The sequence below is a fragment of the Athene cunicularia genome (genome assembly GCF_003259725.1).
Source record: "Athene cunicularia isolate RWA chromosome 1 unlocalized genomic scaffold, athCun1 chr1_part1, whole genome shotgun sequence".
Classification (NCBI taxonomy): domain Eukaryota; kingdom Metazoa; phylum Chordata; class Aves; order Strigiformes; family Strigidae; genus Athene; species Athene cunicularia.
This window is the reverse complement of record NW_020799091.1, coordinates 70,778,240-70,803,102: the sequence shown is the minus strand read 5'-3', so window position 1 is coordinate 70,803,102 and position 24,863 is coordinate 70,778,240. Positions and strand designations below refer to the sequence as shown.

Sequence of the window (24,863 nt, the reverse complement as noted above, 5' to 3'; positions counted from 1 at the left end):
AGGCAAGGCAGGGCAAGGCAAGGCAAGGCAAGGCAAGGCAAGGCAAGGCAAGGCAAGGCAAGGCAAGGCAAGGCAAGGCAAGGAAAGGAAAGGAAAGGAATTAAAAAAATGAAAAAGCTGACAATATTATAGATGACTAAGTGTTTAACCCTATTGTCATTTTAATTGTGTGTCTTTTACCTTTATATTTTAACTGGAAAAAGAAAAGTGCTGCTACCCATTCAATGTGCCTTATTAACTTAATCTTTCAAAAAAGTCTGTCCAAGGAGTGACAGCAGTAGCAAGTATATAAATGAAAGGCTTTCTGTAAACTATTTATTGACAATGAACAGACAATGCTATATGACCTCTTTAAACACATCAGAAAAGTAATGTTAAAAAAAAAAAAAAAAGTGTGCAACATTGTTTGTAAAAGATAAGCTAGTAACATGGAGCTAGCTATTGTAAAGGCTACACCAGTATATCCAAACCAAGAAATGCAAAAGCAATGTTTTAGTTCTGTCCCTGTTCTTATCTGGATCTGATAGCCGGGAAGAAACCCATCCAGCCCCTTGATTTACTTGCCCTCTGTATGCTTGTATATAGTGTAGTATGCATTACAGTTTCAGATTTCATACAACTTAGAGACCCAATTTTGTGCTGAGTTTCAATTTTATTCTATCTATCTATCTATCTATCTATCTATCTATCTATCTATCTATCTATCTATCTATCTATCATCTATCTAAATTGTTATCTAGAGGTTTGGGGAATAGAATTTATTTCATTTGTGGATATAGTAAAACTAACTGTCAAACTTGTATGCCTAAATTATTTAAAAATCCACCTAAAAGCTTTCTATAGATTTTATGGATATGCATACATGAAATATTTTCTATGAAACACAGTTAAAATTCCATATAAGTTTATGACTTAACTTATGCTTATTACTTTTTTATAAAATGTAATGAGATATTGCAATATTCTATAAAGCAGACACAAGATTTCTGAGTTAAAAATAACACACAATATTCTGCACTTGACCCTTCTCCCTCTCAAATAATTTGATAAGTCCTTATAGAAAGAGGCAGCTATGTTCCTCTGCCACAGCCAAAAACCCCTGACCTTTTAACAAAAAAGGAAAACAATATTTATAATAGTGAAGTCAGGGTAAAGCAGAACATAGAGTTACGGCTTTCTTGGGAATTATTGCAAGTAAATATCAACCATACATTCATGCGTCCATTGCTCTCACTGAATAAAATAGTTTACTTACCATCACATGACCAAAACTGACATCAGGTAGCTTAAATAAAGATTAAAAAAGAATTATTCAGAGAAAAACATATTTATTGCTTCATATGCATCTAATGTTCAATAGCATTCCTTAAACCAAGCCTTTAAATATGTTTGTCCATAAAACACTTCATGCTGAGTATTCTACATATTCAGCATGATACTCTGGACACTTTAAAACTGCATGAAACCTCAGCAGAATGCTCATCTAGTTTCCATCTACTTTAAATCTTTATTCTACACTACCTTTATTTATTTAACAAACAATAGCTAAGTGAGCATTTGTTATTATGTTAATTTAAATCTCATCAATATTACATGCTTTCCTATGTCTGGAGATACATCCTACACACAAAGATACTCATGACTTTTTTAGTCAGTCTTTGATAGCAATTTTAGTTTGATCATTAACAACTTCATGTTGATTGTCTCATACTTTTGCCTTTTGTGTGCAATGCATTTTTAAAAGAAGCTATTAGAGGTTTAATGGAGTTTTCATTAAGTCTATAGTCTTCTAGGCTTTCTCTAATTTCATATTAGTTTCAGCTTTTCCTTCATTAGTTCTTAATTCAATAATTTTCTATAGCTCTTAATTCAATCCCTTTTTATCTTGTGACCTATTATTCACTGAATTTAGCCTTCTCTCTCTTCAATTTCCTCCTTCACATTTTTCCTATTTGGCTTTATATTTCTGATTTCAAATGTCCTTATTTCCTCCATTATGCAAAATGGCATCCAACAACTCCAATTACTGATCTCAAACATAAGATTTTCCACTAATCTTGAATGGACAACCCACTTCCCCTTCCCTATGTTTACACTGAGATTTTTTTCTCCATTGTACTGCCCCCTTTTATTTTTGTAGTCAGTTATGAAGTACACCAGGGAATTCTTCCTGCATGTTTGTTTTAATTGATGCTAAATCAACAGCATGTGTGTGTGTGTGTGTGTGTGTGTGTTTTAGTCTTGGAAGTGTCTTTTTGGCTAAAAATGAAGCCATGTATAAAACCTTTGTAAGTCACCTCCTCCATTTTTAGGAACAAGGCCCTTTGTTCATCGGGCTAAAAACAAGTGCTGGTTCCCAGTGGAGACATTGAAATCCCGTCTGTAAAGTTCATAAATATTTCTAGACCTGTTAATCCATGAAGTAGCAGATGCATTTCAATATATATTGATGTGCATATATTTGTATAACAAGCTATTCAGTCTGTTTCAGTGGGACCTCTTTTTGACTACCAGCACAGTAAGAGGAGGACAAAAGATGCAGAAGCAAGCTTTGCTGCCTCATGGTAAGTAGACTGCTTCTGTTAGGAACAGACCTCACTCAACAGGCACATAACTATTTTCCATCAACTTTCAGGGCAGATCACACCACATACTCAGAAGAGCAGAGTATCATGGGATTACAGGCTGTCATTGGATGATTCTCTGCTCTCTGAACCATGAACATGCTAGAAAAGAAATTTAAATGATCCCATCTTACCGACTTTTTCTTCTTAGTACAGTTTGGTTTCCTGCAACTTGAGTAGTAGTTGAGGGTTGCATACTCCATCAGAGCAGCAAAGACAAATAGAAAGCATACAGTCACAAACAAATCCATAGCAGTGACATAGGAGACACGGGGTAATGACTTTCTTGCAATGGTACTCAAAGTTGTCATGGTCAATACTGTGGTGATGCCTGCAGAGAGAAACTTGATTTAATTGTATGCAACATCATTTCTCCATGTCACAGAATAATCTTTGGAAACAAACGTACAAAACAGAAATCCAAAGTGTACCCAAATAATTTATTGATTTCATTTGGTAGTATAAAAAAATTAATGAAATATAACATCAGTAGAGCCAGCGGTATTCTGTAAACAAAGATTTCCTCAGCTGTTTTTATTCATCTTTGCAAAAAGTGACCTCCCCATGCTTCTCAATATGCTTTTGCTCATCTTTTCCTTTTTCTGGTCCCTGTTAGGTTAGAGGTGGCGGAGAAGGAGATAATGAATACATTTTTGAAGAAAAGCATAAAGCAGAAAAGATACTAAACCCAGAAAAAAACCCAAACAAACAACCACAACCTAGAAACAATGAAGGAACATGGTCTTTTTCACAGCAGTACTGCTCTCATGAAAAATCTTGTGCTCATAAAATAAAAAGGGGGTGTGGAAGAAAAGAAAAAAAAAATTGTTGAAAAGTTCTGACCATGAATTTTAAAAATGTTTTCACACCACTGCTTCCTTGGGTGTCCTCCACTACTATTTTCTTTCTGAGTAAAAGAAAACAGACTGTTGTACAAATTTTGGATGTAACTTTAATGGAAATAGCCTTTTTAATTCATACAAAGCATCAGATCTTACATTGATTCAGTTATCATGGTTTTAATGGGAAATACTTAGTGTGAAATATCTTGAAAAAATAAAACAAGCCCTAGAATGAAATCTATGGGGTGTCAGTTACTTGGCTTCTGGTAATTCATATAATGTCTCTTCATTCCTGAAGAACCTTTTCATTCCCACTTTGGACTAATGTTTCTTATCATTCTTTATGAACTGCCAGCCTTCTGATAGAAAAAAAATCCCCCAAACTCCTCAATGAATTAGGAAGAAAAATAAAGCTCTCACTCAGATAACTCTCAAGAGACAGCCTGATCTAAAACCAACATAACCATAAGGTAATATTTCTTTTTATAGTTAAAATGATATCTTGCAATGGTACACAATGTTTGAAATAGCAGGGGATGTCTGAAATTACACCTTATAGTAAAATTACTTCCCATGAACAGCACTCTGGAGAGAAAGATGTATCTGTGGATTACTTCTGACTACTTTCTGTTTATGAAGGAATGCCCACCTACGATTTGTAGCTTTTGCTAGAAACTACAGTGATTCACAAGAATAACCCTCCCCATTCAAACCATCAGAAACTCCCTGGAAGAGACAGAAAGCCTGGGCCTCAAACTTCTTCTACGATAAATAATAAATAATTGTATTCCTTAAATATCCAGTACCCAGAAACAAACAAACAAACAAGTTGTTGAAAAAAAAAAAAAAAAAACACAAACAAATAATCAAGATTAAAGCAATGCTGATAGGAAGTGTGAAATGTGGACTCTGTGCGTACCTTGGACATCTAGGGGCTATTGGGAAAATAGTTCTGTTTCCTGTCATCTGTGCCATCTCCCAGTATAAGCACATGTGGCTGCCATGATCCAGCAACCTCTCCAGAATGAACATCAGTTCTGTAGCTAGCTGATGCTTTGAAAAAGTTCTAGAGGCAGAGCCCATGCTTACTTATTCATAACAGTAGTCAACAGCAAATATATCCAGATTCAAAAGGTGTTGACTCGCTAGCCTTAATTTGGCCCTTGCTAACTATAGGTTTATTAGTCTTTTTGTATGACCCTGACTCAGGCCATGGGAGATGTAAACTTCAGAAGAACTACATACGGACTATGACATACTCTACAATATGAAATTAAGTTCTGTAACACTTTCTAACCCACATGTAAATTTCTAATACAAATCTGTCCTTTTCAGAGCCACATGTACTTGTATCTGTGCTCAGGTATTTTGCTATCTTTAAATAATTCCTCAAAAGTTATAGTGTTCTTCCAGTACAATATAAAGTGACCTTTTTACCTGAACTCAAGGGAAAGTTTTTGTTTTTCACTCATCCTGTGATAAAATCTCAGATTACTTTAGGACACTTTTTAATTAAAATGTTAAAAATAAATGAAAGGAAAAAAATCTTGCTGTGTTGAAAAATGTTCTTAGAAAAGATCTGCAATGTTTCTACTGAATGCTTTATTGACTATGTAATATTTATTCTTCTGTTTTTACTGAAATTGAAGTATAACTTTGTATTATTTGTAACAAGAAGATTTGTGCAGGTATCTGTAATGACGACCAGCTTCCAAAGTGACTATGAAGAGGAAGGCAGACAAGTGAAAGAAAAATTACCATCAGCCTCTGTGCTGAAGTATAGAAGTCCTCAGCTCAACCTGAGTCTTATATCCATACCTTAAGTCTGAATCGCAGAATCACAGAATCATCTAGCTTGGAAAAGACGTTGAAGATCATCCAGTCCAACCATTAACCACACAGTGACCGTTCTCAAATATACCATATCCCTCAGTGCTAAGTTGACCCGACTCTTAAACACCTCCAGGGATGGGGACTCCACCACTGCCCTGGGCAGCCCATTCCAACGCCTAACAACCCATTCTGGAAAGAAATGTTTCCTGACATCTAGTCTAAACTTTCCCTGGCGCAACTTGAGGCCATTCCCTCTTGTCCTATGACTTGTCACTTGGTTAAAGAGACTCATCCCCAGGTCTCTGCACCCTCCTTTCAGGGAGCTGTAGAGGGTGATGAGGTCTCCCCTCAGCCTCCTCTTCTCCAGACTAAACACCCCCAGTTCCCGAGCCCTGGGGTCACCACTCGTGACCGGCCGCCAACTGGATTTAACTCCGTTCACCACAACTCTTTGGGCCCGGCCATCCAGACAGTTTTTTACCCAGCAAAGCGTGTGCCCATCCAAGCCGCGAGCAGCCAGTTTCTCCAGGAGAATGCTGTGGAAAAAGATGGCAAAGACCTTGCTAAAGTCAAGCTAAACAACATCCACAGCTTTTCCCTCATCGAATAAACAGGTCGCCCTGTTGCAGAACAAAATCAGGTTTGTCAGGCAGGACCTGCCTTTCATAAACCCATGCTGACTGGGCCTGAGCATCTGGTTGTCCCACATGTGTTGTGTGATGGTGCTCAGGAAGAGCTGCTCCATCAGCTTCCTGGGTATCGACATCAAGCTGAGAGGCCTGCAATTTCCCAGATCATCCTTCTGACCCTTCTTATATATATGGGCATCACATTGGCTGATTTCCAATCTGTTGAGACCTCCTCAGTGAGCCAGGACTGCTGGGAAGTGATGGAAAGTAGCTTGGCAAGCACCCCAGCCAGCTCCTTCAGCACCCTCGGGTGTATCCCATCCGGTCCCATAGACTTGTATTTGTCTATGTGAATATGAAATGCCTGCCTGAATCATGCTTGAGACCGTGACAACCTAGAAGCTCTAGGTAAGAACTAAGTAAAACCAGTCCAGTAAATCATGCTGAGCACATAGATGGACACATTCAAAGGCAAAACAAACATATTTTTACTTCTATTATTTATACAAAATATTTTATTATATGAAATAAATTAAAAAAAAAAAAGCATCATGTTTCTTTTAAGCTGTCTTGGACTTGGATTCCATCTCACACCATAAGCAAACAATGTTTATGAAATAATAAATCTATCTAGTGTACCAATCATACAAAATCTAAAATTTTTAAATTATTCTTATGGGGATACATAGAAAGATTAAAAAGAAAGAAGGTGCACCAGATTATATGGTTTTGTATTCCTATACGCTTACAAGTTGGAATATATATATATGCATATATGAATAAAATGCAGAACCCATTATTTCCAAAGAGAATATCTAAATTCCATACCCTTAGCTCATTTTATCTCTCATGCTAAGAAAATTCAGCTTGTTGAGTGGTTTCAAATGCAATAAACCTTGCCAGATGAAATTGTTAAGTCTCTCACTTTGGGGAGGCCCGTATGGCAAAGTGAGCTTTGCATCTGTTATTGAAATTCACAGTGCTCATGAACTATTTCAACAGAATTTTAATATCAGCCAAGGACAGCTTTGAAGTTACTTGGCTTCAAAATTTTCAGGTAGACAAGTGTAAGTGGGAACTTACAATTTTGTGTATAAATATGATTTTGTGACGTTTATATTCTCTGAGCAAATTCCATACCAAAGATGCTATTTGATAAATCAAAAAGGACTGTCTTGGAGATAAAATGTTGCAGGAGTACATACTACATGAGAACACTTTAACCTTTAGATCATTGGCCTAAACAGTTATTTATAATTATTACTGTTTGAAAGCTGCTTAATGGAGCAGCAATGCAAAGTGAGTTAGCAGGAGGTTCAGTGTTAGAAACTCTTTGATCAGCAAGACTAATTTTTTCTTATTTTTCTAAGGGTATTTTAGAGGAAAGGTGTGCTGCTTCTACCCATGTTACCATTTGTTTGTAAAATCAATTCCCTCACTCTTGTGGTCTGGTACCTGCTTAGAGAACTTGCTTGGTTTTATAGTTAATGAGCTTAAGATAGAATGGAAAGGAAAGCAATGTTCATTTTTTGTTAAACATCATCTATAACTTCTTTTACATCAACACATTGCTGGCCTTGATACCCACTGTAATTTTTTTAACTGCAGTTTGAAGTTGCTCTTTAGTAACTGCCTAGTCCTATTACATATCATACCCATTTTGAACAGTAGGGGGAAAATGGAATGAAAGCTTCAGTTTAACTTAATTCCCTTCATCTTCAAGGAAAACAACCTGTCCTTTTCCAGATCATAACTTCTCTTCAGAGACTTGCTGGTGCTCTTGACTGTGAACACTGGGAGAAGATAATTTTGATTACTAGAGACAAGCAGAAATAGCAGAGAGTCTTTTTTTTTTTTTCTTTTTTTTTTTTTTTTTTTTTTTTTTTTCGCTTTGAATGGAGGGCAGAATAACCTGGGATCACAAAACAGTTCTCATCCAACACTCAAATTCTATTTCCAGTTTCCGACTGACTCTTCAGATGGCCTGGAGTGAGTCCTGTTGACACTCTGGACCTCAGCCCCTCAAATTGCATGTGAAAAGGGGACTGTGACGCCAAGTTTTAAAGAGCACTTTGATGCCTCTGGACAGTGCTGATGAAAGGATACTTATGGTCCCATTTTTTCCCTCACAGCCAAATACCTTGATACATTTACTTTTTCCATCACAGAAATAGCTTATTACTTAGTATTATTCAGAAGGGGGTAAAACTTGTCATTCATGTAACTGTGAGTAGTTGCCAATAGCTTAGGATATTACTCATTAATTTCAGAGAGAGAAATATTTCACTGATGCTAGCCCTTTACATTAATGCAGCTATACTGGGAGCAGGTTTGGTGCACAGAGTCTAAAATTCATTTCAACTAATTAGCAGAAAAATATCAGTGATTTGCCTTTGGCCACTACCCAAATGTGGATGCATGTGGTTGCTCAGACAGATTTATAAGCTGCTTTGTACAAGCAGACCTATGGTAAACTTGGAATATCTTCTTATTGCATCCCAAGAGTTTAAAGGCCATTGCCAATTTGGGAGGAACATGACTCTGCACAAAAAGAGGTGACCCATGTATATTATTTTCTTGTAATTTTACTTTGTTTATAAAAAAGTTATACTTTAGCCCGGTAATTTAACTCTTCGTCAGAGTTTTAGGAGTTAGTCATGATAGCCATTGAATATAGCTTTGGAACATCTCATTTTCATGTTCTTCAAATTCATTATTTCTTGTCTGAAGTTCCTGCTGGCTGAGGGGATGAGGCAGGGAGAGTCACACTGTTGTGACTAGTGATCTAACCTACTTCCATGTCTAATTAATTGGAAAAAAACTGTGTGGTGTGGGGAACTGTCTCAGGGACAGGGTATGAACCCGGCTTATGGAAAATCAGTAATGCAAACTTAGATGCCTTTTCTACCTTTTCAGTTATGCATTAAGGAGGATAACACAAAGAGATGCTGTGTGACTTTGCACATACACAGAGCATCAGACTCCTATTTAAAAAGATGGAGCATGGTCAATCTTTCCTTATCTACACTGAGTCACCAGTTAGGAAGAAAGTACGTGAAAAGGCCTATTGCTCAGTTTTCTGTCCATCAGAGGCAAGTCTATACAGCCAGGAAGAGAGAGCTGTACAGATGCTCTCTCCTCACCTTTGTATAGTCTTTGTGCTGTCCTGGAAGTAGAGGGGGTCACAACATAACACTAAGTCTTAGAAAACCACCATGTTGTTAGAGCCAGTGTAACAGCACTTTGACACTCACACAAAGGAAGTGAAGACTGAATATTCCTTTCTCAGAAAATAACCTCAGAAAATTGGACCCACATGATGCCACATGACTTACAATAGTCTAAAGTTCCATGCTTGTTAATTTTACAGATTCTTGAAGAAAATCCAGCAGGTTATGGTCTTGTGCTGACCTCACACAGAATGGGGTTTAATACAGAATTATCTGTAAAGTGTGAACCAGTTTTGGATGCTTGCAATTCTCTTATAACAGGCTCTCTGAGACTTTTCTTTCTACTAATCCTATTCCAAAGCTCCATGTCACTGAGGTCCTCTTGGTTTGGAAGGATGTCCTTGTCATTCCATAAGAATTACAGCTGGTACATCTGCTGCCCTATGACAGGTTTAACAGGCTCAAGCACTCCCTGCAGCCTGAGGCCTGGACCGCTGCATGTTTGTGTGGCAGCTCCATCTGGTTTACCAAACTGGCTGCTCACAGCTTGGATGGGCACACAATTCACTAGGTAAAAAACTGTCTGGATGGCCGAGCCCAAAGAGTTGTGGTGAACGGAGTTAAATCCAGTTGGTGGCCGGTCACGAGTGGTGTCCCCCAGAGCTCTGTTTTGGGGCCACTCCTGTTTAACATCTTTATTGATGATCTAGACGAGGGGATCGAGTGCACCCTCAGTCAGTTTGCAGATGACACCCAGTTGGGTGGGAGTGTTGATGTGCTCGAGGGTAGGGAGGCTCTGCAGAGAGACCTGGACAGGCTGGAGCCATGGGCTGAGGCCAACTGGAGGAGTTTCCATAAGGCCAAATGCCGGGGGCTGCCCTTGGGCCACAACAACCCCCAGCAGCGCTACAGGCTTGGGGAGGAGTGGCTGGAGAGCTGCCAGTCAGAGAGGGACCTGGGGGGGTTGATTGACAGCCAGCTGAACAGGAGCCAGCAGTGTGCCCAGGGGGCCAAGAAGGCCAATGGCATCCTGGCTTGTGTCAGCAATAGCGTGGCCAGCAGGGACAGGGAAGGGATCTGACCCCTGTACTCGGCACTGGTGAGGCCGCACCTCGATTCCTGTGTTCAGTTTTGGGCCCCTCGCTACAAAAAGGACATTGAATGACTCGAGCGTGTCCAGAGAAGGGCAACGAAGCTGGTGCAGGGTCTGGAGCACAGGTCATACGAGGAGCGACTGAGGGAACTGGGGGTGTTTAGTCTGGAGAAGAGGAGGCTGAGGGGAGACCTCATCGCCCTCTACAGCTCCCTGAAAGGAGGTTGCAGAGTGCTCGGGATGAGTCTCTTTAACCAAGTGACAAGTCATAGCACAAGAGGTAAAATGGCCTTAAGTTGCACCATGGAAGGTTTAGACTGGATATTAGGAAGCATTTCTTTCCAGAACAGGTTGTTAGATGTTGGAATGGGCTGCCCAGGGAGGTGGTGGAGTCCCCATCCCTGGAGGTGTTTAAGAGTCCGTTTGACATAGCGCTGATGGATATGGTGTAGTTGGGAACTGTCAATGTTGGGTTAATGGTTGGACTGGATGATCTTCAAGGTGTTTTCCAAGCTTGATGATTCTGTGATTCTGTGAACCTCCCCCTAGGAAAATGCCTAAGGACTGATAGCAGAAATATTTGGCATGTAGTTTCATTGCTTAATGCAAGCTGTGGCCATTAAGGCAATTACACTTACAGGATATTTTTGGTAACATATTTCTTCTATTACTCAGCTGAAAGTTGCTAAGCTGTTGAAGCATTATAAGTTTTGGGAGGAGGAATGTTTGTAACTCCGGGCTTAGCGCACCTTGAATAGATCACTGCATTTTTTTTGCATCAGTGAAGGACTTAGACAGTGGGATCAGACTTCTGGACAAGTTCAAGAGACTTAGCAGCTAAAATCTCATTCAGGGTGAATGGATTTAAATTCTCATTAGCACTTCTTTTCCCCTTCAGGGCCTTTGAGGGGTTTATGCTAGAAACCATAGCACCCTAAATACTGGTGATCGCTCAGATTTATTAGTGCAGGATAGAGCAGACTGAAACAGAAGTCATTCTGAACAACTGTATAAAGGCTGTGTAGTCATACAAGGTGTCTTCCTCCTGAGAGCAAGTAAAGCACCTGTACATAGTGTTTGAAAGACAGCTAACAGAAATGGATTCACATATAAGTAAACTCCATTTCTGGTAAACGCTTAGTTACTTGGATGAAAAAAGATGAATACTGATGACTCTTGATCATCTGTTTAGGGGAATGGTAAACAGAGGTGGTTTGTACAAATGGATTCTCCTCTACTGTGGTTGCACACAACAGCACTAAAGATCACCATGCCTTCTGTGGGCTGCCTTCACATGTCCTCCAAGGAGGTGCAGCCCTTGCACAGACCTTGTCCTTCATTTTTTCCTTGTAGCAGTATTGCCCTGTCAAACCTAGGGACTCAGCTGCTCCTAAAAATTCTTCATGTCTGATTTCAGTCCAAAAAGTTAGACAGGTCACTTTTTAATAATTTGCTCTTTAGAACTGAAATAATTTAGAGACTGGAGATGATAAACTCCAGCAGGAGGAAGCAATGAATAGGTGGGAATGGTAACCTCTACATTTGAAAATAGACATGTAAACCTTGACATAGCCTCCCCTTTTTCCTATAGTGGTAGATTTCTGAACTGGTTAGTATTGGAAGCCCCAGCAACCACAATCTGAGTAAAATGTTGGTTTTCCTTCAGTTCTGACATACACCCATAATTCACTATTATATAGCCCTATGATCTTGATGCTGGCAAAACTTGCAGGTTTTCCTATAGACATAAGAAGAAATGGTCAACATTTCTAACCATATCCTAAAGGACAGTGTCAAAATGCACACACTGGTCCTGACATAAATGAACTGAAGCATAAATCTCTGTAATCTATGAAAAATATGTATACAATGTAGTGTGAAGCTTAACTTCAAGCACACAAGCTAAAACACTTTGCATGCATCAATATTATTATATCCCACAGTTTTCTGCATATATGACATAATGCCCCATGGGGGAGAGTTTCAGAAGTGAAGAAAGACATAAGTGCAATTAATTTATTCTTCAAAAATGTCACTGAAATATCATAGTGAGAAAAAGGAGACAGACATTAATTCTAGAATATTATGCAAAACAGGTAGCAGTGTCATTCCAAAGGGTCAGGGTAGTGTACTTTTAATTAACCTGTTAAAGGCAGAAAAACAGAGGCTTCAGTGATAAGTAGATCTGGGTCTGCAAGATGTAGCAATAATCCAAAGCATATAGCTAGTGGTCTCTGAAATCAAGCTACACAGAGCAGAAAAGGGAATTATTGACAACTTACCTAATGCTGTTCTTGCTGGTGTGGCATCTTTTTTAATCCAAAAGGATACCCAGGAAAGAACAACTGTTAATATACAGGGAATGTATGTTTGAATAGTAAAGTATCCCATTCTTCTACTTAAGTCGAAGTATATAGTCATGACTACATAATCACCTGCAATAATAGCAGAGAAAATAAATTGACATTGTGGTGAGATACAGGCAGTGGTTCACTGACCTGCCAATATTTTAAGCTTCATAAAACCACTGCATATGAAATATTCCTTAGTGTTTTGAGAGCATCTGTGCAGTAATGCTCACATGAAATAGAATTTAAATAAATGTTTCCATTCTAATTTCCTTTACTTTTAGGTCTCTGTGGAAATGTTGATATATTTGGACAGGCAGAGGCTCTCAGTAATCATTCTGGATGAATACATTTTTGAAAGGCATCTTGAATTTCCAGACGATATTTCTGAATTGCTCCATGGCCACAAACATGAAGCTACTATCATTCACCAGATCCGTAACCAACCCTCTTTCTGCAGGCTATATCTTGCTTGTCCTAATTTTAGTTTTGAGTGAATTCTGTTACCTTCTTTTGAGACATGAATGAGGCAGTAGGGGTCTTTATGGCAAGTGTAGTGTGCACATGAGTATGTCTTTACATAAGAAGTCATTTATAGACACTAGAGCTTCAACGTTGTTGAGAGAGGTCAGACTGCATATTTTTAAAGCACTCATCTTTAAATATCAAGAGTCTCTTTTTGTCATCATTCCTCCATTTCAAAGCAGTTATGGTCACTTGTATCTGTAAACCTTCAGAAGGTCAGTTTGGATATAAAGTTTATTATTCTGCTGGATAGTAAAAATCGTAAAATCAAGAGCTCTGTAAGAAGGCTAGTTTCTCTCACATTATATGATTTTTTTCACAATATCTCTTCTGCTAACCCTCGCGACTCCACAGGGGATAATAATCTGTCCCCCTCTCTCTACTCATTAGAGGCTACTGACCTTATCACCTCTCTCCTTACTAACAGTTCCCACAGATTCATAGATGTTAACTATCCTTTTCTCTCAGACAGTCACAGTGATTAAGAGTAATGAAACTGAAGCGAGACCAATTTCTGTACTTTGCTTGAAGTACGTTACTTCCATTTGAGATGTGAAGAAGAGTTTATGTGCCTGAGAACTTTTATGGGTTTTTTTCTGACTATGTCAGACTTGACCTAATAAATCGTACCGCTTTTTGTCACGAATCTTGACTTTCTAAAATACGATATTTGCAGAAGGCATAATTTGCAGTAGGTAGGTAAGTCCTGTTACAGCAAACCAACAGAAGACTGAAGAAATTGGTAGCACAGAGAGATTAATTTCCCAAGGAATGTACATACAACTCACCCAAGTAGAGGCATAATGGATTCATTAGCTGAGATAAAGCTTAAACTTCTAGTAACAGAGAGCATATGCACAAACTCATTTAATACAATGAATACTTTGAGTATAGCTAAATATTACATAGAAAAGAAATTAATTCAGTAAGAATAACTTCCACCCAAAGAATCTCTGAAGGCTGCTGTAAAATGAGTAAATTAACATAAGCTACAAAGTCAAAGGTAAATATAAATCTGAGGGTGGGATCTGGGGAGAGAAACATAGAACAATGACTGAAAAGGAAAAGTTTCTGAGTTAAGTGTATCAGTTGGAGATAGATATATTTAGAAGAGGTTGATAAGCCTATGGATGCTTCCTTCATGTCTGTGTTTGATGAACATGTACATTTTCACCAGTACAGTGCTAGTAAAAAGCATGTGACCCCAAGAAATTGGACAGTCATTTCAGAAGTCTTGTGTATTTGGCATTACGGGACAGAACTAGGATAGTGAGTGGCTGCATTCATTTAGCCACTAACCTATTTTCTTGTCTGAGTCCCATAAAAATATTCTCACAATGAAGAAGGCAGACACAGTTCTACAGGGAGCAGCTGTGCATATGGATTTATATACTGTACCCTCTGTGCTGTACTCTAACTTACGGGAACACACTGACAGATAATATACCAAGAGACTGGAAGAACAATTTCGTTCAGTGGAATTACTGATGCAAAGTAGAAGAGGAGAATTTGCCCCTTCTCCATGCAGCTCAGAGCCAATGAATGCTGATGACAATGCTTCGTGGGAGGAGAAAACTGCCACTGCTGAAATGCAGGCCCGCAACTGAAAGCACCAATGTTGTGACTGCTGTCAAAGGCAAGCATGTTTCTGTACATATACTGAATGCAAATGCATTTTTTTTAAACAACTACAGTAAATTACAGTTTTCTACTAAATTACCACTTCAGTTCTTCTATCCTCAGCCAAGTCAACTTCCGTTGATATTCCTGATTCTTTGCATACAGAAGAGCCAGCATGTGCGTGCTATGTCTACTTTCCATGTTGCACTGCTCCAAACTTCATTATCATTATTATTATTATTATTATTATTATTATTATTAATTATAGTCTAAATTATTCCTTCCAGAAGCAATTATTCTCTATCTATCTAAAAGCACTTTTCTGAAGCTTAAAGAAAGTAGCCATGGTACTGAATTTCACTATACATGCAAAATAATTTGTACAAAGAAACTCTCCTCTCTTATAAAAGACCTGACCTATAATTCGTTCTGCACATCCTGCAGGCATGAGCAACCCAAAGGAGAGAAAATGCTTTCAAGAACTCTGCAGAGTGCCTCCTTTCTCTTTCGCCAGCCTTCAGAGCTGCACCTGCCATTACTGCCACTGCTAGAAGAGGAGCTGTGGCTGATTGTGTGACAAAACCCTGCAATGCATGCATAATAGGAAAAACTCCATCCAAACTGCATATCATTAAATCAGGGTACTTGGTTTAAAAGTAATCAAGTGGTGATTGCCTAGCAAGGGATCACTGGAATAGTTAATACCAAAAAATTTCACTTTGAAACCCAGAGAGGAATGTGACTTTTTTACAGCTTAAGTTATTTCCCAGGAAGGCAAACTAACTTTTTAACTGAACCATCAGACCATCAATTCACTGAAATAATGCAAATTACCTTGAGGCAAAATAGTGCCCGACCAGTTTTCTATAATGAGAGCAAAAGATGGACCTTGAGGCAGCAAATCTGGAGTAATGGAAATAGTGAAGCAATGTTTTCTATGAAACCAAGATGACTGCTGTCTGTGACCCATAGGACTTTTATTAGCTTAAGTTTCTAGTTTGAAAATAGGACACTATTTAGAACAATAATGATTTTTAAAGGAATAACTGCTGCGGATTTTAATGAACAGTGATAAACTATAGCATATTTCCTTTGTCTTTTAAAAACTATGGTCATGGTTGACTGAACTGCCAGAATTTTGCCTATGTTGCACCAAGAACAACTCTCTCAAATGTGAAATGTCTGAGCAGAATGCAATTGGTTATTTTATTTTAAGAAAATATTTTTAAAATAGCAAATTATATACTGTAAATCATTTACTCAAACCATAATATACTATCTTATCACACATTTTCATTTATCCTCCCATTATACTCTGAGGTTAACAAGTACTACAATCCTGATTATTTTAGAAAAGTTTAAACAGAGAATGACTTTACAAAGACTGAAATATGAGACTGCAATGCATATGCAGATCAATTTCAGCATGTGAGTGGTTACTCACATTCATATACAATTGTCCATCACTAGAACTGCGGAAAAATGAGGAGTGGCAGTTTATCCATGTTGTTATGAGAGTCTGCTTACAGGAAAAAGTCCTAGTCATTAGAATGAGAACTAACATGATGTGTCGTGACTATTTCTTTGTTGATCAGTAAGACCACAGAGAGTACACTGAGGCATCTTCCTTATTAACTTAATAAATCAAATTTACTGGATATTGAGCAAACTATGTTTCTAATCTTGAGGTGGGTTTTTTTTTGTTTTTGGGGTTTTTTTTGTTGTTGGTTTTTTTTTTTTAATTTTATTTTTACTTGAAAGCCAAGAGAAGACCCTATTTAATCCTGCCATTCAGTCTTCAGTTTCTCCCAATCTGTTTTCTGATCTTTGCTTCTCAAAGTTCCATTTTTTTTTCCCCTGAACTAGGTTTGTCTGCTTTCTTCATAAGCTGAAAATTTTCTACCAGTTTGGCCACTGCCTATCAGTCATCCAGGATGGTGTCCTTGCATCATAAACACCTTCATTTACAATTCTTCCCTCTGATATCAGGGTAGAACTGTAATATTTGAAAACAATTAGCTCAAGCAGCAGACCACTCCTGTTGTTAAATATATTGGTAAGACAGATGACAAATAAAACCACTGAAAAAACAAATTTTCATCAGTCATTATGTATAGAAGTTTTTTCAAAATGTTCACCAGAAAGGTTTTTTGGAAGTGACACATCTTATCATGGTAGTGCTGGTTGTCAACTAGGGATGTGCAAGGTTCAGGTTCAAGAGATTTTACACAATCTAGAAAGAATATCTCATCTCAGAATCAAGCAGAAAGAGAGATTGTTGTACAAAGCCCAACCCTGCATAATTTAGAGCAGAAATTTTCTTCAAAATCAGACAGAAGACTCATGTGAACTAGGCTTTTTCACATTCCAGGCCATCATCCCAACCCCTCAGAGACGTGCACAGTGGAAGGTTAAACTATCTTTTTACTAGCATTACTAAAATGAAAACAGATGAATCAGGATTCCTCTATTACTTCAGCAGCTGGTCTGTCTGTAGGGCTGTTATCCCGTCCTAGCATGACTTTACTAGTTATTATACTTTGTCTCCAGCCAGTCCAGGTATGGAGGAGCTTTGACCTTTGAAAGATCCAAAAACTAAGCAAAATGGTAGAAGAAATAGCTGAATGCACTCACAGGTGGTTATGACTCAAAAATGAGCTAGTATTAAAATAGAAAAGACAAGGGCTAGATCAGGATTTTGCAGTTGTCTTGAAGAGAAATGTGGAAGGAATAAGTCATGAAAATATCATTAAAAAGGCCTTTATCTTCTTCAACATCCTTATAAAAAATAAAGAAATGCTGAAGACATTGCAAACTTATTATGACTCCTCCAAAATGTGTCAGTCAGCATGCATCAACAGTTTTCATTTTCAGTAACAAGCTTTGCACCATAGCACTCTAGGAGAAATGCTTCCAAGCCAAAAGGAAGAAGAAATGATCGAGGTCATCCTGTCACTTAAGGGCTTGTCTTAGATTCCCCTATGCTGCTCTGGCATTTAGGTATGTTCATGCTGATACCTAGATAGCCAAAATACCATGCTTGAATGGTAGCATGTGTACAGCAGAGAACCATGTTTGCACCTCAATCCCAAATAAATTGAGTGTTCTTGGAGTGATAACAGGCACTCATTACATACATAAATTCTGCATAAACTGCATGTTTAGCCATATGATAAATTTATATAGGTCTTCAGAGGTGTCATTTTTATATGTGTTGCCATAGTAGCTGTGAGATATCCAGTCACAGGCAAGGGTCTTATGTAATAGATATTGAACAAAGAACAGAAAATCTTTCTGTGTTCCCAAGATCTCTGGTTTTGAGTTCAGAATTGCCTTTGGCATTATCAGGATGTGTCTGTCTGTGTGTGTGCATGTATGTAAATGTACTTTCAGCACTTACACTCGAAAGACAAATTTTCCAGAAATGCATGCACACCATGAGTGCCAAATCATTGCTTAAGTTTCCCATTATCATGGACAAATTATTATACCACTATACAGTGAAAAAGGAAACCTAACACTAAGAGCATTGTTTGTGCTTGTAGAAATCATGTTCAGTTATAAGTATATGCATATTCATAAGCATATGTAATAAAAATCAAATATTGACAGATTAGAGTGTGAAAAGCAAAGACAAAATCCAAGGCTATATAAAGGCAATAGGTCTTGTAAAGTCAAGTAAGATCAAGACTTTGTCCAAACTTATCAGAAACAAAAGCTACTAAGTTGGGTTGGGTGGGGTTTTTTTTGTGTGTGTAATAACAAGAAGAATCCAATATTAAGGAACATCATTTTTACTCAAAGTTATAATTTTTTTTTTCATCACCATAAAAAAATTTGCATGCATTCTGTTGGTTCTTCCTTACATACTGAACTCTCATTTTCTTTGATGCGAGCAGCATATTTAAAACATTTTTGTTAAATGACATTTTGTTAAATGAAATATTGTCTGCTTTTAAAAGTTAATGACTGTGTTTCTGGCATATAAAATTATTTCATCCTCTGATTTTGGCTTTCAGTATTGAATCTGGAAAACCAATGAATTTTTTCAAAGATCTAATTTCTTTGTTTGGTTGTTGGGGGTTTTTTTTTTTGGTTTTTTTTTGTTTTGGTTTGGTTTGGTTTGGTTTGTTTTTTTCATAATTATTGACATACATGGGTTATATACTGGAACTTTTAATGAAGAACTGAAATTAAATAAATAAAAGACCCATTTTTTTCAACATTTAAATTCATTGTGTCCCATTGTCATTTGAAACCTACTAGTCAATACTTGTGCTCGAACCAATTCATTATGTGCCATACTGGCACTTTCAAAGACAGTTACTTTCGATTAAGCTATAATCATTTGACTGCTTGTAGCTCGTGTCTTCTGTTAATTCTCGGGAGTGCTTTGAGCGTACTTGGGAGATGGATCAATGTCCATCAACACAATTGACCTCCACAATTAATTCTAAAAATACAGGCTTTGGAAAAAAAAAAAACAACAAAAAAAAACCAAAAAAAAAACCCCACCACACACAAAAAAAACCCAAACCAAAAACAAGTTAGTGTTTGGCAGCATGATCAAGAATGTTTTGTTTATTTGTGTACATATGTGTTTATATACTTATTAAAGATGTCTTGCCAAATACACTTCTTCTTTCTTCCCAGTCCTGCTACTGTATATAACACTGTCCTCCAACAAAAGCTATGTGAAGTTATAGTATCTTATTCACCTATGCAGTATTAGGACCATCAGAATTGCTCTCAGGATGTCAGGCCTACTATCTTTAGGCGTAATGACATTTTCATTTTCCAGCATGAAGTATCATTTCATATATTCTTTCAAATGGGGTACTAAAGAAAACAATGGAATTTTGATTTGGCTGTTGTAAGGTACAAGTAATATTGGAAAATCCTCCAAAATGTGCAGTTTCATCAAGTCACATAATGGGAATAAAAATGTGCAATACCATAAGCAAGACTTCGATCCATGATTACCAATCCAGTTCGATTTCTACCCTAACAGTAGAAAAGTTACCCATATAATCTCCATTTGCATTCATGCATCAGTCAGAAAAAAATCAATATACAAATATGTTGTATCATGTATGATCCATTACTCACTATTCCTAAACAATTTTGCTATTTACCATATGTAGGTTTTCTTCTGTGCTTGAAGAATAAAAGTGAATAATAGCAGATGAAACAAAACCAGTAATGAATTACCATAGCTGCCTATGTCAGTGAAAACAGATGCATGATCAGAGTGAAAACAAGTGTCATTTATGTAAGAATCTTTTTTTTTGAGAGGGTTTATTGATGGGGAGCTGTGCAACTCTTTTCAAACAGAACATTGTTCATGCTCCATAGAACACCAAATACTGCAGGGCTCTGAGAAGATACACACTAATGACTCCTGCATTCACTTTCTTCTTAATAAGCATTAAATCATGCCTGGGAACCCCCAGGTTTATGTCATCTGTCAATGCTGATCACTTCTCATTTGTTTCTAGGACTGAATTTCTTACACACAAGAGCTGTTGTTCGTGGGAGGAGGAGGCCCCTTTGCACTGAAGTTTGTTATGAAGTCCACAGCACTGTACTTGGTGAGCCTGTATTTTCAAAGTCAGTTGAAATCTCTTTCAAATAGCTATCAAAAAATTTATATCATAATTTATAAATAGAATACTCTCCTTCCTCAGAATTTAATTTTATACATTAAAAATCCAAACCAAACCAAACCAAACCAAAACCTAAAAAGCAGTACCTTTCTTAACTTGATTCTATTTTTGTTCAGTTAAAATGTTCATGAGTTTGGTCTCACCATGTGACTACACTGTGACATCTTTTATATAATCATGGAATGGAGTAACCTGTTTCTTCCTATCCATTCTGACATCTAGTTCACATCACCTGTTCCTAACATACTTTTGTGGTTCAATTTCCCTCATAATGTTTTGAAAACTTTAAATCTTATCTCACTGTTAGAAGCCCATCGCTGCTGATCATGTTGCATTTGGAAGAGACTATGGTGATTATCTGGTCGCAATTTCTGCATGATATGAGATTTTTCTGAAGTAATCACTGCTGCAAACCCAAAAGTTATGGATAATGTAGAACATCTTTTAGAAAGGCATCTTCATTTTAAAATTTCCAGCAATAGAGTTGCACTGTAACCCTTGAAGTTCTTTCAATGCTTAGTTATTGTCACTGTGAAAAACAGGTGGGTTTTTCTTAGTCTGCAGTCATCTACCATCAACTCAGACCTTGAGCCTTAATACATGTTTGCTAGGCTGAAGAACCCTTTCTAACCAGGGTTTGGTTTTTGTTTTGTTTGGTTTTGTTTTTGTTTTTTTTCTCATGCAAGTATTTAGAGATGGTAATCAACTACCCTTTATATTTCAAGATAAACACTCATGATCTCTTAACACAAGCAATTATTTCCAATCTCTAATAAATCTTCTGGCTCTTTCATGCACTCCACAATTTTCAAAATAACTCCTGAATTTATTAATTCCTCATCAGAATTAAGTCTTAGTTTAATAGGAGCTGCAAAACAACATATAGAGGTAATAGAAATGTTCTTTTTCTAGAGAATAATCTTATCTGAATACATATCCAAATCTATTATTGGTATTTTGGCTATACCTTCAAACAAAGAGCTTATTTTAAAATACTATTAATTGACAAGAAATATCCCATAGCTTTTAGACCTGCAGCACCCAGAATGGCATGTGGCCGATTCTGGGAAAGCAATATCCATAGACTTTAATCCTAAATATATGCTTCAATCCCAAATACATGTTCTGATGTACAGAAATGCCTTTTGGTGCTTGAATCCAGGCTACAAAGCTACTTGAACTGCTTTCTAGCCTGGCTTGCATCTATTAATGACCACTCCCTCAGCCTTTGTGTGTCACCTATAAATGAGTCTTAATGTTATGATTGCTTCTCCATCATTAACAAAAAGTATTAAATAGCATCAAGCCAGAAGACATAGCATCTCAACAGAAGGTCCTGATGAATAATGGTTTTTTCAAGCTATGTTGTGAACCTTACCAGGTAGTCAAAATTTAATAATTTAATGTGTACCACTGTAGCATATTGAACAACATGCCACAATGATTTTCTTATCACTGTAGCTTCTTAATGAGAATGTCATACTGCATCAAGTGAGATGTCTTACAGATATACATTATGTCACTAGAAATGTATAAGGTTGGAAATTGATATTGAGCTAGTTTGACAGGACTTAGTTTCTATGAATGAACATTTATTGGTGTTAATTATATTATCCTCTACATTTGTATTAATCTATTCCAGGATCATCTGTTCCATAACTTTGCTTGAGACCAATGCCAGGATGAAAAGCCTGTAATTACTTTGGTCATTTTATGTATAGTTTTTTGAAACTGGGGGAAGAAAAAAAAAAAAGTGTTTTATTTACCACCAAGCTTTCTTTGAAGACTTGTTACAAATGATCAGTAGTGAACCCTGGTCTGCTCTTAAACTATTGTTAGCAAGTTATCAAATGGTATGTAAAGTAAAGAAGGAATTAATGAAGAGGTTGTGCTGGGGAAGTGATAGAATAGAATAGAATAGAATAGAATAGAATAGAATAGAATAGAATAGAATAGAATAGAATAGAATAGAATAGAATAGAATAGAATAGAATAGAATAGAATAGAGAATGAATAGTTCCAAGTGGAAAGGACCTACAATGATCACCTAGTCCAACTCCCTGACCACTTCAGGACTGACCAAAAGTTAAAGCAAATTATTGAGGGCATTGTCCAAATGCCTCTTAAACACTGACAGACTTGGGGCATCGACCACTGCTCTAGGAAGCCTGTTCCAGTGTTTGACTACTTTCTCGGCAAATAAATGTTTTCAAATGTCTAGACTGAACCTTCCCTGGCACAGGTTTGAACCATTCCCACATGTCCTGTCACTGGATCCGAGGTAGAAGAGCTCAGCACCTCCCTCTCCACTTCCCCTCCTCAGGGAGCTGCAGAGAGCAATGAGGTCACCCCTCAGACTCCTTTCATCCAAACTAGACAAGCCAAAAGTCCTTAGTCACTCCTCACAGGACATTCCTTCCAGCCCTTTCGCCAGTTTTGTTGCCCTGCTCTGGATGTGTTCAAGGTTCTTCACATCTTTCTTAAATTGTGTTATCTTTTTTCACATATAAAACCAGTAAGTGATTACTTGCATTCAAAAAACCTGGAACAGTTAATTTATCTTTTACACTCTAATTTATTTTCTCTCACACCAAATTCCTGCATACTGGATACAATGCTTTTTTTTTGTTAAGAAATTGTAAAAGGTAAGGTCAAGGAATTCCAAGGAATACTAGTATTTGCAGGATTTTTCTAGCATAGTCTTTCAGATAAAGCTGTTGGTGCAGCAGTTTCTCACTTCACATTATAGGTAGATGTGTTTTGTTTTTCTACAGAACTATTTGGTAGTCTGTAACAGATGTAAGCTTGCACTCTATTTGCTGTTTTACCTGGTAGAATAAAGAAAAATATTGATCCATATACATTCACACTTATTTACTTCCAAGAATTTGACAGCTGGAAAAAGGTAATGCCACTTTTGTTTGTTATTTTATCTCCTTCTATGCTTACTCAAGCCTTTCTAACTGGATTATTATCAATTTGTTGTACATTCCCAACAATTACTATTTTGCCTCTTCAAATTTTATTGATACCACTGTTCCAAATAAATATGAATAACCAAGTCATAACTATTCCTTTTCTTTTAATTTCCCTAGCTTGTACCTTTCGTATCCATGTAATGTTTTTTTACTTCACATCCCCTTGAGCCTTTGTTGCAATGTGCTGTTAATAAATTAATTTTGTGCTAAATAAATGCTCTCTTTATTCGTGTTCCTACTAGCCCTTTTTCTTTAGTGTCCTGACCTCTTGGATTATCTAGTTGGTCTGTTCAGTACTTCCCAGTTCCTTTGTGATGAATGAAAAAGCCAGCCTAAATCTCATCCAAATCCAACTACTCCTTTTCATCTGTTCATCTCAATTTATAAGTAACATCTTTTGTTTCTGAACTCCATGCTCAAACTTTCACTTGTTTTTATCAGAAGTATCATCTTCTTTTAGTTCAGCTGGCAATAAACTTGGTTTTAACCTGCCAGTAGTGTTACCTTAAAAATTTTAAAGACATAAAATCAGAGATTTAGCCCAAGTCTCTTGATGTTGCTGTCCTTGCTGTCTCTAAGGAACTCATTTTGCTTAATGATGAATTCTCTTTATCTGATATTCTGCAGTGCGAAATATTTAAATTACAAGACAATAACATGCACCAATTTTTTAAGGGTGTCCTGTTAAATTACACACTGTCAGAAAAACTACCAGCGTTATCCCTGTTGCAAATGAACAAATTGATCTGTTTTCCCTGAGTATGTTTCAGTAACACCTTTTAATAATTCTCTTCACACTTGGGCAAGAGTCTACATGTTTTTCTACATCTTCCCTGCATTTTCTAAAAAAGGAAGAGTGACCACAAAGAACCACTGAGAGAAAAAAAGACTCCTGTAAAATTCTGAAGAAAGAGATGAACAAGTGCTTCAGTGACACAAAGGAAGTATTTCATTCACAATTCATAGTTAATTGTTAAATGGAGCAACTACAGTACAGAAGATATTGACATCCACTGATGCCAGAAGTTAATTAGTTTTTGCCAAACAAAAAAAAAATATCTGTGAAATGAAGTCGGAGCAAATTATTAATTTAGTTTTCAACCATGCTTTTTGAAGAGCATATGATAATATCTTTGATTATTACTTTACAGGTTCCAGTTTTCCTCAACCACAAATACTGATGCAATTGCCTAAAAATGTATGAGTTTTAGGGGAAGTGGAGTGACCTGCTGTACTTCAATGCATGAATCACCATTAATTGCCTGTTTACATGAGCCTGTGTGAAGAGGATTGTATGTCAGATACGTGCAATTTAAAAGGGAACATGAGATTAATTTTAACTGACTGTAACACTAGAAGGTCTTTGAAAATTCAGTAACTTCAACCAACTATTTATAAAAGGAGAAAAATATAGGAGAATCTATTCATTTTTTAACTATTTATTGACAGTGCTGCTGTTGTGGCTGAAACTCCAGTCTTCACATAGAAACAAAAAGCAGAGCATGCAATTTAAAGTTGTTGTGGTTTTTTTTTTT

General features: G+C 37.1%; 1 protein-coding gene across 1 annotated transcript in view; it reads right to left on the bottom strand.

Annotated features, from left to right (window-relative positions):
* The window catches only part of GABRG3 (gamma-aminobutyric acid type A receptor gamma3 subunit), a 330,452-nt gene that overhangs the window by 5,564 nt on the left and 300,025 nt on the right, over nt 1-24,863 (bottom strand). The window contains exons 7-9 of the mRNA XM_026845955.1: nt 12,474-12,626; nt 2,759-2,955; nt 1,256-1,285 (exon numbers count right to left, since the gene is read on the bottom strand). Of these exons, the coding sequence (XP_026701756.1) occupies nt 1,256-1,285; nt 2,759-2,955; nt 12,474-12,626 (380 nt within the window). The remainder of the gene's footprint in view (nt 1-1,255; nt 1,286-2,758; nt 2,956-12,473; nt 12,627-24,863) is intronic.